Genomic DNA, 17,500 nt, shown 5'->3' on the forward strand with positions numbered 1-17,500 from the left:
GAACAACCATGAAGCAAACAGACTTGCCAAATCCTGTTGCAGGTTTAACAAAACCATCATTACCGGTAACGACTGCACGAATAGCTTACAGTTGTTCCGCCTTAAGCACAAAGGTAAAGTGAAGGCGAAATCAATTGCCTCCAGAAACTTGGCGTTATAATTTACTTTCACATTATCCCCGTGTATCCAGTGTAAAAGCACTATGCCCAAATAAGGAATCTTTTTCCAAATATGGTTTTTTCCTCAGTTTCGGGGGAAAAAATGGTGTCATTCCGAGCATGCGCCTGCAAGTAATACAGGACTCTCTCTTTTCCCGCCTGGGTTCCAGGCCCATTTTCAGGGCGAGGTAAGAGGGAGTCCCGGAACAGGACTATACATCGATGGGTACAAACCTAATACCAGATTTTCACTCTCGTGTAATAGGCTCTTGAGAAAACATAATATTTTACTTACAGTATTTGTCATTTCTCTTGCCACTATTTAAGGACTGTTGAACTGCAAAAATAAAGTTAAAAATACGAAAATAAAGAAAATAAATGATCACTTTAAAAAGTCCTTTTCTGAACACGCCTTCCCTGCTAGCAGCGCTCCTTTTTTTCCGTTCCCTGGGTTGACTTTTACGGAAAAGAGACCTCTGCCTTGGGTCGAGGCTCACTGTGTTGAGCATGCGCGGCGGTTGTTTAGCGACCGAATCCTCACGTGATATTTCATATTGACATGTGTCACGGGGCTCACTTAACAACAGGGGTACAGAGCGGGCGTAAGTATATCATGGGGTATGCGGTTTAAAGAGTGCCGTCCAAGGTTGTGACGGCGGTTGGATCAAAGTGAGTTTCGACTCATGATATAGGTCTTTTTTTCCCGTGCTCTTCAGCCCAGCGAACGCAAAAAAGAGAGAGACCAATACGCCTTGCTTAGAAACTATATTTTCTGTGGTTGAACGTATGTTCCCCTCGTTGTCTATCACTATCTCCTAATGACTGTCTTGACAATCAAGAGGAAAAGCTTTCAGTTAGCCAGGAAAGAGTCATTATTACGGTATGCCCACCTTCTAAAAAATGTATCACTCACTGAGTAAAGTGGACTGAAAGCGCACCTAAACTTAAATATTTTTCGTTCCTAATATACATCTCCCCATCCAAAGGGAACATATGTCACCGTTTTTACGCAGAATTTAGTTTCTTTTCTGTACCGTGTAAGCTACGTAAACGCGACAGAACAAACAGTAATTTGAACCAACGACCTCGTGATGTGAGAGGCATGGGTCTATTGACCTTCTGAGCGTTGGCTTTCACGAGTAGTGTCACGTGACTTTTGATGTAAATAAACCTCGAAAGTTCGGACATTCGAGAAGATCGGACATATAACACATAGTGAGATGGCGTGGCGAGCAGATGTGAAATGTTAGTTTCTTTTTGCGTTGGACATGGAAATGATGCAACAAAGACACAAGTCACTTCGATGATTAGCATTTGATGTGGGACGCAGTAGTTTTACACTCTTACTTCCGTCTTCGACAGGATTTACGGGGGTGAGTCAGGTTTTGAACATCTTCGATCCCTAGGCGGACGGAAACGAAATGTATTCCTTAGATTTGGTTATTACGAATACCTTCATGTCTTTAAATTGTTATATATTTGTGCACTTCGAGGTCAGTAATAAAACCGAATAAATGTGATTTGAGTGTGTGTAAATCGAGCCTCCTCTGTCATTGAGCCTTAACTTAAAAACGCTGAATCAGTCCATCTAACAACAGCAAGCAGTCCTGTTTGCTACAGTTCCAGAGTCAGCATGTGAATGCATACGAGAGACAAAGGGATAAGAGGAGAAGGAAAGAGAACATGAAACAATAAACTATTTATTATACTTTATGCTTACAATTTACTGTATCTGTATTGATTTGTGTTGTAACCGCTTTCGGGACTAGGCGTATTATTATTATTATTATTATTATTATTATTATTATTATTATTATTATTATTATTATTATTATTATTATTATTAGTTTTCCTCAACTTCAATGAAGAAGCATTTTCAGTTTGCATTGGCTCAACGCTGCATTGATCCCATGGTCAATGGTATGCACGATATATAATTATAGCTCAACAACAAAGTGTAGACTACTATACAACTAGTAGTGTATTGACTGTCCTTTGAACACACAAACGAGTCACTGAGATGAGTCATGCCATTATCCGCGTGTTCCGTTTTCCGCCTCTCGATTGCTATAACTTCGGCAAAAAATGCAAAAAACCTTGATCAGATCACCATTCAAGTTTCTTACCTATGATTTTGGGAATCGGGAATCGTTTTTACGTGTAAGGGAAGCACGCCTTTTAGTCGAGAGAATATTCTGCAACTCGCAATAAACGGTGGAAATGACTACTGTCTCTGATGCAGCTAATAAGTCACTTTTATTCGGTTTTATTACCGACCTTAAAGTGAAAATATTTATGACAATTTTCATACACAATGGTAAATTCGTAAATAACATAAGGCGAGGAATGCATTTCGTTTCCGTCGGCCCAGCGATTGAAGATGGAACAACCAGACTCACCCGCGCTGACCAATCCTGTCGAAATACGAGTGTAAAACTATCGTGTCCTACACCAAATGCTAACCATCGAAGTGACCAGTGTCTCTGTTGCATCATTTCGAAGTCAAACGCAAAACGAATCTAACATTTCATATCCGCTCGCCACACCATCTCACTGTGTGTTGTATGTCCGATCTTCTCGAATGTCCGAACTTTCGAGGTTTGTTTACATCAAAAGTCACGTGACACTACTCGTGAAAGCTAGCGCTCAGAAGGTCAATCCCCGACTACGTCACAAACGGCTACTTTGAAAACAGGAATGCAAAACAGTTTGTGACGTTAAATCGAGAATAGACATCACGGTCGTGGGTCCAAATTACTACTAATCTTGATACATTTGCGTGTCTTGCCCGGCAGATAAAAAAACACATTTGCTTTTGGTGGGGAGATTAATATTGTAACCGAAAATTATTTGAGTTTAGGACTGGTGTACTTTAAGCTGTGATAACGCGTTCCAAACTAAATTGTGGCATTACGATTTAGCGATTTTCGGAGAAAGCCATGAGGTTAACTCTGAAAATCCCATATCTTTACGAGTAAACTAGCATATCTTGTCAGAAACTGTTTGTTGAACGGAGTAATCTCTTACTGTAGTTCGGAAAAGGATGCCAAATTAGCTACTAGGGAAAACTGAAATCTAAGCGGAATTACAAAATTACTGCCTTTAACCGCCGCTTATTTGCACTGTTTGCTCGGAGATGAAGATTCCTTACACAAATTCAAGGCGGCATTCCATAATTCACTCTGAACTGCAAAATTAGTTCGACAAAATATATGATCTTACACCATCAGCCTGACCCCATTCAACAGAGAAGGAAAAGGGTTCAGAATTTCTGACCCCATTCAACAGAGAAGGAAAAGGGTTCAGAATTTCTGACCCCATTCAACAGGGAAGGAAAAGGGTTCAGAATTTCTGACCCCATTCAACAGGGGAGGAAAAGGGTTCAGAATTTCTGACCCCATTCAACAGAAGGAAAAGGGTTCAGAATTTCTGACCCCCTTCAACAGAGAAGGAAAAGGGTTCAGAATTTCTGACCCCATTCAACAGAAGGAACAGGGTTCAGAATTTCTGACCCCCTTCAACAGGGAAGGAAAAGGGTTCAGAATTTCTGACCCCCTTCAACAGAGAAGGAAAAGGGTTCAGAATTTCTGACCCCATTCAACAGAGAAGGAAAAGGGTTCAGAATTTCTGACCCCATTCAACAGGGAAGGAAAAGGGTTCAGAATTTTTGACCCATTCAGCAGGGATACCATTATTTCCAAATTTCTGACCCAATTAACATTTAAAGAAAAGATCATTAGAATATTCCCTGGATCTGGGAAAGTTGAATTCAACTGGCCACAAAAATGAAAGGACTTTAGATAGTCTGATTTCATAAACACAGAAGATATGAATTCCCAGTAATTTGCATGATACGATTTAAAGTGCCCCTGTGATAAAAAAGGTCGCTTCCTTTTTTTCTTCAGTTTTTGAAAGTGCTTGCTTAACACCTGACTGAAAAAATTTTGAGTTTAGATTTTTATCCAAAGGCCATTTACTGTGAGCATAAGTTTTTGATTTCACGATCTGCCAGCACTCACATTCAAAACTGATCAATTGGACCTCAAAGGGTTGGATCAAGGGAAAAGTGGTAAACATCAAAGGCTCACTAGCTGAAAATTTCAGCGTGTGAATGCAGCTTATTATACATGCAAAGCACGAGTTTAAAAGTCCGAAAGCCCAAAACTCCTGTGCTGCATATTAATTCTGCATTCTCAAACTAGCGAGCTTTTGACATCATTTTCTCCTCGATCCAGCTCTTTCAAGAAAAACTTGGGTCACTTAGTGAATCTCTTTTTTAGTCACAGGGACACTTTAATAGTTTCCTTTATTATATAAACACCAATAAAATACCAAGTGAGCTTTTGTGCGAAAACATGATATCTTCACATGTGAAAAGATCACTGTTGCTATGGTTACATATGAAAATAGCACCTTTCCATACCTTTTGTGAAATGATTTAGTATTTCATTGGTGTTTATATAATAAATAGAATATTACGTGGCTGCTTCTATATGAAATTTGTTTTCTCGTGTTGAAAAATATTTCACTTGTTCGCGATTAGGTATCTCCACATGGCCATGTAATATCCTCTATGTTAAAAAACATTATTGCAAACATGAAATAGAATACAAAATAATTTAATTTACAAATTTCAATCATTTTAGGACTTTTTAATTGTAGATTTCAAAACCCGGAAAATACTGCAACTGAATTCGTCCTAGTAAAAACAATTGAATGGAGACGAACTAGAAATTCAGAAAAGTGTCGCCACGCGTCTATAACATAAAGTGATCTGATGTTAATTAACAATCTTTCCACCACTCTTGCCTTTAGTAATTACGGCCGCCCGCTAACATTATTACTTTTCTTTCTTTATCATTTTTTCTGACACAACAAAGGCCACGAACATATCTCCAATGGTTTGGCAAAAGAAAAGAGGGAAGAACAAATGTTATCAAGCGATGATTTCAGGCCGTAGACCTTCAAGTGTCCAAGCCACACTTGTGTCCGGAAATGCAAGTAATTAAATGCAAGCCCAATTTTGACCTTTAAATCTAAGCATTTCCTGCCTACTTGCAAATATAAGCCTAGGCTAAAGCTTAGCCTTATTTTTACGTCAGGGTAAATGTAGCAGTTTATCCTTAATTGAGGATTAGCCTTTGGGGGACACTTTGCGACGTTAATTGTCTGTATTCCGAGACACGAGTGATGTTGAAGTTGGGGAAAAGGTGAAGGGGACACTTCGTAACACTGATTTACTGAAGTCCGCGCGCATCTAATTACTTGACTGCTTGTTTGTCAAATATCCCCTCATTGCGCGTGCATACAAACAAAATAGTAGTAATTCGAGAAAAACACGTGAAGCATGAACCTGTTCTTCAGTAGGAATTAATTAATAGTACTGGCATCTTTATACCTTGACAATGCCGCATCAGTTGGCACGTCCGACCTTGTGACGAGTTTCCCTCACATAATTTCCCACCGAACTTCGGGGGAGGTTTTGTGCATCTTCGAAATCGCAATTGGATGCCAGTTCCACATGTTCGGCTGCAGGGGGTCCATTTTGACCAATTAGATAAGCCACCATCAACTGTTAAATAAAAAGAAAATAAAGTTTAGCCATAGGACCTTAAGGCCATCATATGAGTACAACTATGTTTTTTTTACAAAATAAGGATCTGTTTGGGCTTCAAAGCATGAACTTTTGATTTTCGCATTCAAAAACATATAGGAATGGACAAGGGACATTTGCCGTGGATGACAAGAAGACTTTTTTGACATGTTGAAGAGGCTACGTGCGGTCAGAGTTTTCGTGGCCATGAAGGCTACAATGAGCAAGGGTCCATCACGCAAGAGTAAGAATTACCTGAATTTACTTAGTCCCCATCGGCGTCAGGAAAGTGTATATTTTTAAGGCCCCGGCAAACGGAAGCAACAACTCCCAACATTGGGATTTATTGGCCAACATTGTAAGGAGTTGCTGGTCAACATTGTAAGGAGTTGTTGGCCAACATTGTAAGGAGTTATTGGCCAACATTGTAAGGAGTTGCTGGTCAACATTGTAAGGAGTTGTTGGCCAACATTGTAAGGAGTTATTGGCCAACATTGTAAGGAGTTGCTGGTCAACATTGTAAGGAGTTGTTGACCAACATTGTGAGGAGTTGTTGACCAACATTGTAAGGAGTTGTTGGCCAACATTGTAAGGAGTTGTTGGCCAACATTGTAAGGAGTTGCAATGTTGTAACAAAGTTGCGTCCGTTTGCACGGGGCTAAACCAGGTTTTAATTTTGCTGAAAAATAAACAATGGGCCAACTCAATAATCAATTCAAACCCTTTGGAAATAAAACGGTTTATTTCAGGTATTTCCATATCATTTAAATGTGAAGGCTACGTTATAATGCAAATACAATACAAAAAGAATCTTTACCCCTGGAAAGCCGGTTTGGTTTATTGCTTATTTCCCCGCAAAACTTGGTTTTAAAAATAAACTATTTTCTGACGCTAACGGGGACAAACCTGATACCAGATTCTTACTCTTGGGTAATAGACTCTTGCAATGAGCGAATAATGTTGGTGAAGATGAAGATGATGATGACGATAATGACGTAAATGAGTTGGTTATATCCTTTAGTTTCCTTACAGCAGCCGACCGTTCGCCCATTATTTAGCGGAAAAGCGTTTCGATTTCTCAGGATGTTTTTTTTTGTTTTACCGCCTAAAATACCACACAGCAAAACTGAAAAGATTTAAATCCCGGAGATGCTTGCTTTTTTGATGGATGAAAGAATGAATGGGCATATGAAGATTTTCTGGGAAACCTACCAGGGCAAGAAGTTCCAACACAATCTCGTGCCTGGATTGATTCCCCTGAACAGTTGTGACCATTGTTTGCAGGGGATGGATTGGAACATTCTCTGCGACGAACTTGGATTCCATTGCCACACAAATTGGAACAGGAACTCCAGTCTGACCAAGGCGTATAACCACCATCCACTGTGGAAAATCATTATACTTAATCCTTGTGAAGAAAACAACGTGTGCAGACTTTAGGTGTGGAAAGTCGTGCTTAAATACAAAGCATACGGTTTTAAACGATTGTTATTAAGAACGGTCTGCATTCAAGAGTAATATCATATATAATTTGAAGAGTAATAAGTACTGAAATCGTTCGAGTGAGAGTTGTCGTGAGAAGGGATTCTTGTTTGACCGAATGAAATTATTGCTTTTTGACGGACGAAAGAACGAATGGGCAAATGCGGATTTTCATGGAAACCTACCAGGGCAAGAAGTTCCAACACAATCTCGTTCCTGGCTTGATTCTCCTGAACAGTTCTGACCATTGTTTGCAGGTGCTGGATTGGAACATTCTCTGCGACGAACTTGGGTGCCACTGCCACACGAAGTGGAACAGGAATTCCATTTTGACCAAGGAGTATAGCCACCATTTACTGTTGAAGAAATCATAATACTCGTGAGCATACTTTAGGAGTGGAAAGTCATGCTTGAAATACAAAGCATACGGTTTAAAACGACTGCAGTGAAATCGTTCAAGCGAGAGTTGTCGTGAGAAGGGATTGTTCTTTGACCGAACGAACTATGATTATGTAAGCTGAAATTCTATATGTTCCCTTGCATTCCACCTGAGCCTTAGCCCTAGCGATCGGGAGGTGAGCCCACAAAAAAAAAACAGAGAAAAACTCTGTACCGCGGGTGAGAGTTGAACCCTCGATCTTCGGATTATATCACTGTTGTTGTTGGTCTTGCTGTACGTTGTTGACGATGATGATAGTTTTGAGCAACAATTTAATCTTAAGGAATTGTGTACTTATGAGTAGACCTCATTCATGTGATATTCGTTTTTACTTGTTAATTTCTGAGTTGTGGGGTTAACTTAGTGGTTTACTGTTAAAACAAAGGAAGAATCCTTACTCAGAGGAGAGAGTAACTGAATCTCTGTGCGAACTGGTAAATGGGTAAACAGGGAAAGAAGCTCAAAACTTTCCCATTTAGTCTAGCCCAACTAATTATCAGTCTGATTTAATCAAGAAGGCCTTTGAAAGAGTGGACTAAGGTTTATCAGGAAGGCTATATGGTGCACTGCTCTGAAGAAGGACAGCACAATTCTTGAAAAATATGTTAACTACATTTATACCAACGCATAACTCTTTGGTTCAGTGGGATTGGAAATTCATCTAGAGCAGAAATATGTCCTCTAGAAAGAGCTGAGCTGCAGAATGACATACCTCGAACACACCCATAAAGTTCTACTCTCATGCAAATATGTCCATTCCAATCACTGGGATAAAATGCCACGGCATGCATTACAGTGGTGTTAACTTGAAAGTGGACTATTTCATCTCCAGATGAAGGTGTTGCAAAGAACTTTTTCTGATAAATAATTAAGCAACCAAAAACATCATTAATCCTGTGAATGGTTATCAATTCGGCAAGGCTCTATTGGTCAAGAAATGCCAAGGAATAAATGAATTTCTGATCAAACTCAGTCAATGTGGCGCGTTATAGGGAGAGTAGTATTTAATCCTTCCTTTCACTTCCGTTATATAGCTTGATACTGACTGATCTGTTAAATTGACGTTTGCTTCGTATGTCTTGTTCATTCAAGTGAATCTCTAAAATGCTACTTCACAACAGTGGCCTTGAATATGCTTCCTCCATTGATTCGTGGCTAGAGGCACTGGCTTTCAAACGCGAAAGGAATTGACGCTTCACTAAATGATGCTAGCTAATAATTCTAGGAAAATCATGCCAGCACAACACAATGCATACAAAACTCATTCCTTAATCAAAATTCCTTCCTGCGTTATGATCAGACAGGGCCATCAAAATACATCCTACCCAAATACCATTTAAAATTACTATGCTCCAATTGCAAAAATTCCATGATTTCGCATTGTAAGAGCAGTAAGCATGTCAGTTCAGCTGTCAGCTTTGTTTGGGGACTTCTTCCTTTGGCTCAGTAACCGAGCATGGTAGGCAACTATTGCGAGAGCACAGGCTCTACGGCCTCCCAAGAGAATTTGGATTCTAATCGAGTGTGCATGTATCATCATTGAGTCATAAAATACATTTTATTCATCATGTGATTTCTTCTTTATTCTTTGGTCAGCGAAACAAACCTCCAAATAATAAAAGTGTGGTTGGTCCTTTGTGCTTTTGTAACCCAACGTGAACGTCTTGACAAACTGGTCACTTGAACTTCGACCTTGAATATCAAGCCGTGTAATAGTAGCAGGCTTAGCTGCAGAAGAATGAAACAGTGAGAAATCAAATTAACACAAGCCTCTTCCTGAATACCAGTTTATGAAGGATGTAAGGGATCCCGTGGGTGAGATAAAAATTGCATAAAAGAAATACAACAAAGGGAAAGATAAGCATGGATGGACACAAATGGACAAGATTGAAACGGATTGCAATATCGGCCCAACGTTTTTCAAGTTTATGGCAAATCACCCGTGTTTGCTCAGAATCATCTTGTTTGTGATGTAACGATAATTTTATCAGAAAAGGAATTCCACATTACCTTTTCCAGTTTTAAACTCGTGAATAACCAAAGATTTCCCTTAACCTCCTAAAATAACGTGACATAGCCCCTTTTAGCTGGCTTACTACAGTTTTCCAAAGAAAAAATGGAGGGGGACTGGAAACTAGAAATTTCAAAGGATTTTTTTTCTCAAAAACCAGCCGTATGACCCCATCTTGAAATTTCAGGATTTCCTTAGCAAGAAAAACAATCATGTATAAATATAAATAATAAAATCATTCAGACACATTTTTTGCAAATGGCAAAAACGTCGATTTTCGTATAGTTTGATAATAACTGAAAAACTGTCCGATAGATCTTTTAAAAAATATGTTGACGCTTTCGTCTTCATATTGTTTACTAATTCCCAAACTTTTAACCCTGGTCGTAAGGTCTAGGTTTTGAGAATAAGGCCTTTGAAATGTCTAGTCGAGTTCCCGCTCCAGGAGCTCGGTCACTATATTTATCATTTTCCTGTCATTCACATTTATGATACATGATTATTTTTCTCGCCAAGGAAATCCTGAAAATTCGAGGTGGGGTCATACGGCTAGTTTTTGAGAAAACGGCCGTTGAAATTTCTAGTTTCCAGTCCCCCTCCATTTTACATCAATTGCAGTGACTAACACTTCAGAAGAGACATCCTGTTGCTTTAATTTCACAGATTTCAACAAAATCTTGATCTTTTCCTTCGGAAAACTGTAGTAAGCCACCTTAGGCAGAAACACACTTTCATGTCCAGAATTCCAGTGTAAACGTTACTAATCTGATTCACGCACAATTTTGATATCCAACACGACGTGTCCCGTTAAGTCGCAACATTCGCTTCCGTTTTCCAAAATTAAGTTAACTGTTAGGGTTAGCCTCGGTTTTTAGGTTGGGGCTGGGTAAATTCTCTGTTAGTTACATGAGGAGCAGAGTTTCATAAATTGTTTGTATAACTGGACCATAGTCATGTTGAAGCTTCTCGTTTTATCGTCCAGGAGTACTTCTTCCGTCCGAGGTTTAGTGCCATTGCATTAGATGGTCAAAAATATGCACTCTTTTTTTTTTACCAAAAATAAGTAGTAATTTTTGTAATTTTTCCTGGTATTAAATTTTTCAAAGCAGTTCAATTTTCATTTTTCTTTGTCTAATATTCATTATCATTATCTGAAACAAAGGAAAACCAAAATTGAACTGGTTTAAAAAATTGTGAACCGAGACAAAACAACAACAACGACATATGCACCCATATTTCTCCTTGTAGCTGAATCGGAATATAATATTGCATGTTGCAAAATCCTCTTTGTGTTAACTCTTACCTAATTTGATTATTAGATATTGATTCGGGTCCACGTCGGCGGAACACCACCCATTGGAACTGTTAAGGAACGCACGTTTTCCGTCGAAGCTGGAGTTGACTGATCCTTTTACTACAACTGTCTTGTCAACAATGTTACCAGTGAGAAGCGCTCCACATCCGGGACCTATTCAATGCCAAGTGAATTAGAGTTTGCCTAACAATTGTACAGCATAAAGGAGCGCGCTTAATGTAGCTGATTAGCGGTAAGGGACTGAATTGTAAATTGTAACATTTGCTAAGTTTTATTTAGAAAGACAGACAGACAGAGAGAAAGAGAAAGATATAAGATTCAGATATCTGGTGGAGGTAGGGAGAGAGAAACGGGTCGTTAAGCAAATGTTAAAGAGAACATCGACTCTAATAACAGATCTACACTGAATATTTAAAAAAGTCATAATTAAAAAAAAAGAAAAAAAGAAAGAAACAGCACGTAATTCAGTCTTCAAATTTGCTGATTATTTCGGTTAGGTATTTCAGGTGGTAACTTTTATCACGTACGCATCCAAAATAGTTAAGTAATCAATTGATTGATTGATTCATTGATCGGCAAAAGCTGACAATTCATACATCCAGTTGTCAATTCGTCTACCTTTTTTTCACCACTCATCAGTTATTAGATGACAAGCAATTCTCATCAGGCTCGGAACATGGTTTTCATTCAGGATTTTACAGTACGGACCATTACAACGGAAAGGGTCCGTTACCGTATTTTTTCTGTCTCGCGAGAAATTTAAGTTGAGCGAAACGCAAAAAGTTTTTCAATAGGGAATTTAATTTTTTTTTCATCCCAGAAGTACAATTAAAGGAAGCGGAATTTAGTTTTACGTGTAAAAGGTTACCGTTCAAAGTTCGCTGATGGAAGACGCAGTCCAATCGCCCAAAGAAACGATACCATATAATAAACGATAGGCCATTTCCAAGTTGCTGTTTGTCTCTGGTTCAAAACGAATCTTGGTGCTAAACCATTCAAATGATATTGAGTTTGATTTGCATGAAAATACACCACTAGCTCATTTCGATTTGAATGGTTTTGCACCAGGACTCGCTTTGAAACCGAGGCAAACAGCAACTCAGAAATAAACTATTTACCAAACTCAAATGCTCGGGACCGTACTGGGAATATTGGCCCTTGGTCATCTCGAGTCAATATTCCCCATTACGGCCCACGCGCTCTGTTAGTAAGAGGTTATTACATCTTTGCAACGACCCAACTCTAAGCGTCGCCTTGGCACAAGCCTCAAATTTTTGTCCTCTCTGTGGCGTCGCCGATCCTTCCTTTACAGTCTGAATCTCCGTGATTGTGAGCTGTTTATACTTTCAAAGATTACTACTTCAACACTCACAGGAAACAAAGAAAAAAGAAAGTACCAGGACCAATGGACCAATCGGAGCGCACAGACTGATATAAAATACAAGAAAACATAAATTTCCTTGCCACTCATGGAAACAGATAATTAACGAGCTTTGCACATAAACAATCTGAAAGAACTCCACTGCCTCCAATAAAAGTAACGCACCATGCCTTTCTCAAGGACCCGTTTTTGTCACGGTTCACGTTTTGACTTAGTACATGTATTACTATTTTGCGGGCAATGAATCGAAGAAGAATGAACAACACACAAGCAACGGTGTAACGCATCAGCCATTGAAACTGTTACAGTATTTTACGTAACGAATCGTATTCTTCAAGACATAATCACAAAAACCCGACATCCAGTGATAGTGATATTTTGTTGTAGCGTTCTAGATTCTTCTCATGGTCACCGATAGTTTTCAACCTCTCCTGCGCCGTACGCAGCACATCAGTAAACCATGTCGTAAATTCTCATTTCCTTTGGTCATCCATCTTACCTTTACGACGAACTAAAACCAACAGCGAGGACAAACATGAGAAGAAATATACGCATCCTCGGCTTTGAACTTAAATTTTACTTAACGTTTCGCACGCCGCTTCACTTAATTGGTGGTTTAAGTGCGTACGGCTAAGAGCTGAGACGTTAAAAAACGGTCAGGCACACAAGAAGAATCAAATACGCTACAACTGTGAAATATCACTGGATGCGGTCGGATTCCTGTTACGTATGTTGAAGCATACGAAACTTTGAGTCAAATATGCGTAGACTCGCAAACTAATGTTAAATATTTTAGATTAAGTGTTATTACTAGTAGATATTATATTTATGTCATATTTATCACTTATGAATCATTTCATCATATCATTTTTGTATTTTAGTAAGATTGTAATATAGTGTTTTTAAGTAAGAAGATTGTAAATATTACGTTTTTCAGCTGGAGCAGCCGCTGCAATGTGATTTAATAATAAACCTTTAACTTCAACTTCAAATATGATTTCAAAGGGTGCGTTTATATCACCTTTTTTTCAACGTTGCCTGTGTGTTGTTCCTTCTGAAGCTAAGAAGGCCAAAGAAAAATAGTATTTACGAAGAAAAATGTTCTTATAAACAAAAAAAAGCACTCTCATCCTTAACTGAATCAGTGACATGGGTTGTAAGAAATGTCGTTTAAAGCAATTTCAGTTAATTAAGAGAAGAGATTCCGAAAATGGTTGGTATGATGGCATTTTAATTAATCTTGTTTTTCAAAGTTTGCATCTGATTAATCTTAAGTTTTATCATATGCAGAATGAAGTAAGAACTCAACAGGCAAAAAAAATCACTAATCCACAGTGATTGATGAATTCAACGCATCTCTAAACAACTCTGCGAACACAGTTAAAAATGAAAAACTGAACTCAAGTCAAGTAAAGTTACATTTTTTTTTTCATTTTCCAAATTGTTTAGGGCTAAAATAATGCATAATGCTACTCTAGCTGATGAAATATAATTCAATTACCGACCACCTCCGAATGAAAACATTTCATCATTTCAGTTATTCACTAAAAGCAGTTTACTCGGCGGGCAATAGGCCAAGCGTCGGTGGAGCATAAGAGCATCAAGAAGAAAGATATGCTCGCAAAGTCCTAATTCCCCTCTGTTAATCGTAAAGAGTCAAAACACAGGTGTCACACTAGTCAGCTGTTGTTTGAAGATAAAGTTGTCCGTCCATAAGAACCAGTTTGCTTCCTAAAATCCCTGAAATCTTAAGCATTAATACTGTATGATCACTTTTAGAAAGTGAGGTCGAAAAACGATCCTTGCCAGTCAATTTCAGCACATCCAAAAATGCTCTTTACGTTACATCACGAGTATACTCAGCACACAATCACACTTATAAACAATTTACCTTTTGTATATGCCACAACTTGTTTTCTCACGAAGACAGCAAGGAAGACAAACATCAATGTGGCCATCTTTGCATAGGCAGGATAATGCACAAAAAGAGGTTTCATGAAAAAAAATCTCAATACAAGCAACAAGTTTGCGTGGTTTCTCAAGCGCCACAACACTGAATATTTCTGTTACTGCGAACTCATTTTATAACTAAAGCGACAACGATCTAAAGAACAGCCTACACAAACCACAGTAAGACAAGTAGATTAAAGATATTAAATTTCGCTAAGGCAACTTCCCACAACGAAAATATTGCGGGGTTAAACAAAATAGAAAGGGCTGCGAAATTCTCAAAAGTTCTGGCAGAAATATACGCCAACCTTTCTGATGTCTGTGATTTAAAATTGACGGAACTCCCCGCCGTTGGATATTTGACTACGTAGCACTAGTAAAAACGTGAGTACATTAATAATAATAATAATAATAATAATAATAATAATAAAAATAGTAATAAAGAACTTTATTGAAATGTCAAGTGCAACAGCGCTGAGACACTATTTGAAATCAAATCAAATGTTTGTTTTTGAGGAGAGAGGGAAATCGGAGTACCCGGAAAAAAACCTCTCGATTCAGAGTAGAGAACCAATAAAGCTCAACCCACATATGACGCCGAGTCTGGTATTTGGTGGGAGGCGAGTGCTCTCACCATTGCGCCATCCCTGCACGCAAAAAAGGAAGTACCTGAGGATGATGACAATGTCATTATCATTATCGTTATCAAAGAAATTCCACAGGTTGGATAGTTATGGGCTTAGGACATTTTCCGAATAGGCTTCCAATGCGGCCTTCTGCAATAGTTCCAAGGTTTACCAGAACACCGATTATTTTGAGGTGCGCATGCTCTTTCTTCTTCCTAATTGTGATTCTTTAAATAGCAATATTCTTATCATCATCATCATCATTCATCATCATCATTATTATTATTATTATTATTATTATTATTATTATTATTATGATAATGATGATGATGATGACGTCTCACACCTATAAGTGGCTATATTCCCAAAACATCAAGCTATCTCCTATATATAGCCTTGGTAGTTTCTAGTCCTTCTGAGGATCTTAGCTGTTCCTAACAAACAAGCTTTGTGTTATTGTTATTATTATTATTATTATTATTATTATTATTATTATTATTATTATGATGATGATGATGATGATGATGATGATGATGATGATGATGTCTCACACCTATAGGTGGCTATATTCCCGAAACATCAAGCTATCTCCTATATATAGCCGTGGGAGTTTCGAGTCCTTCTGAGGATCTTAGCTGTTCCTAACAAACAAGCTTTATGGATCGAGTAATGCAATGATTCCTAGTGTCTCAACTTGCTGATCCACATCCTTAGGTGTTTACTCACAGTCCCAAGGGCTCCAATTACAATAGGGATAACAGATACTCTTCTATAGTTCCGGGTCTTCTGCACTTCCATTTTTAAGTCCTAATAGTGGTCTATGAATTTGGAGATGATGATGATGATGATGATTAGTAGTAGTAGTAGTAGTAGTAGTAGTATTAGGCTGTTTTTTAGAACGTTTCCACTTTAGTTATCATAAAATGAATTCGCAGTAACAGAAATATTCAGTGTTGTGGCGCTTGAGAAACCACGCAAACTTGTTGCTTGTGTTGACTGCATCGCGGTCACATTAAGGCATATCGGCGATGCAACCAATCAACCACCCAAGCAAGTAATGTGAGAATTACATACATCTTATTCGATGGTTTAACTGATAATACGCGCGGATATTTTGCGAGTTGCGTAGTATTACGAGCAATGAGCAAAATGTCCACGAGTGTTACATGTTAAATCATCGAATAAGAGATTTATTATTCCACTACAGAAAGGTGTTATTTTGCTTCAATTTTATTTGGTAAGGGTGTTTTTAAAAAAAATGCAAAATCTGTTCTTCAGGGCGCGTGCGAACAATGCAAACAGCAAGTGATGACAAGCTAAATTCTCAGGCTTTGCATCTTGTTGAAAACAACTTCTTTCATTGAAAAACTCCCGTTCCGTTCGTATTTGCTCTGTTCTAAACCGATCAAAGCTGGACACTACAGTGTCTTACCGTGTCATATTTTGCGCGTTTTCTTGACCAAATATGGTAAAATGGAATAATAGTGGAATAATAAATGAAAGATATTATGCATCATCAACTGGGAACTGTAGTGAGTAGTAGTACTAGTAGCAGTAGCAGTAGTAGTAGCAGTAGTAGTAGCAGTAGCAGTAGCAGTAGTAGTAGCCTGGACAACCGTTTCGCTCCACAAGTCATTAAAATTTATTAACTTGTGGTCTACTTGAGCTTCATTTGTCTACTTAGAGGCGGGTCGCATAGGAACAAGCTTTTATATCATCAAACATTTTTGCGATATATTTTGAAAAGCGTTTCAAACTGGAAAGATTACAACATTGCTCGGCTCTGCGATCGTCAAAATAGACGAAACAGGGGAACTCGATCTTGACACCCGGCTCAGCAGTTTTTCTCCTAAATCACTCCTCAAGTGTATTAAGGCTTGACCAATCTAATTATTATGCATATTTTTATTTGAAGTAAAGCGTTTGTCCAATGTCTATGAAGCTTAGCAGAAAGTTTTTTATCGGTGCTGTTATTGATTCGCCAAAATATTTTGTATCGCATTTTGGTCACGTGACCCTAAAACAACTTATAACGTTTATATCCTTTATTCAAAAATGGGGAACATTTATACTTCAAAATTTTGAAAACGTTTGGCATTAACACGTTTAGTACAACTGTGCCTATCGAATGTCGCCTTTTAATGTGGTACTCCGTATTTACCTTTTAAGATATTTGGATGTTTATCATGTCACGTGACCTATTTTCCTCAATTGTTCATTGCTCTTAACATGTGGACATGATTAAAAGGCGGCATGACAAAGCCCTTAGAAGGGGTCATCGAATAATCAAGAAACAAGATTGATATAATGTAGCTGAATGTTCCCCATTTTTGAGTAAAAAATATAACTGTTATAAGTTGATTTCGGGTCACGTGACAAGAATGTGGTACGGCATATTTTGGAAAAGTTATAACAATACCGATAACTAACTGCCTGCCAAGTTTCATAGGTCCGGGACAAATGCCTTCCCTTCAAATAAAAATATGCATAATAATTAGGCTGGTCAAGCCTTAATACACTTGAGTCCGAATTCTCAGGATAGGAT

The 17,500-nt window shown here is 38.3% G+C and overlaps 1 protein-coding gene across 9 annotated transcripts in view; it reads right to left on the reverse strand.

Moving 5' to 3' along the window:
• Positions 1 to 17,500, reverse strand: part of LOC138058286 (uncharacterized) — a 187,620-nt gene that overhangs the window by 147,179 nt on the left and 22,941 nt on the right. For 7 of the 9 annotated variants that reach the window (XM_068904210.1, XM_068904211.1, XM_068904207.1 and 4 more), the window contains 7 exons: positions 14,271 to 14,337; positions 10,987 to 11,151; positions 9,279 to 9,400; positions 8,385 to 8,529; positions 7,419 to 7,589; positions 6,964 to 7,134; positions 5,557 to 5,730 (listed from right to left, as the gene is read on the reverse strand). In XM_068904210.1, the coding sequence (XP_068760311.1) occupies positions 5,557 to 5,730; positions 6,964 to 7,134; positions 7,419 to 7,589; positions 8,385 to 8,529; positions 9,279 to 9,400; positions 10,987 to 11,151; positions 14,271 to 14,337 (1,015 nt within the window). Of the gene's footprint in view, positions 1 to 5,556; positions 5,731 to 6,963; positions 7,135 to 7,418; positions 7,590 to 8,384; positions 8,530 to 9,278; positions 9,401 to 10,986; positions 11,152 to 14,270; positions 14,477 to 17,500 lie in introns of those variants that run through there. The other 2 variants (XM_068904203.1, XM_068904204.1) reach the window with 2 other exon arrangements.

Source organism: Montipora capricornis, chromosome 7 (assembly GCF_036669925.1).
Source record: "Montipora capricornis isolate CH-2021 chromosome 7, ASM3666992v2, whole genome shotgun sequence".
NCBI lineage: Eukaryota > Metazoa > Cnidaria > Anthozoa > Scleractinia > Acroporidae > Montipora > Montipora capricornis.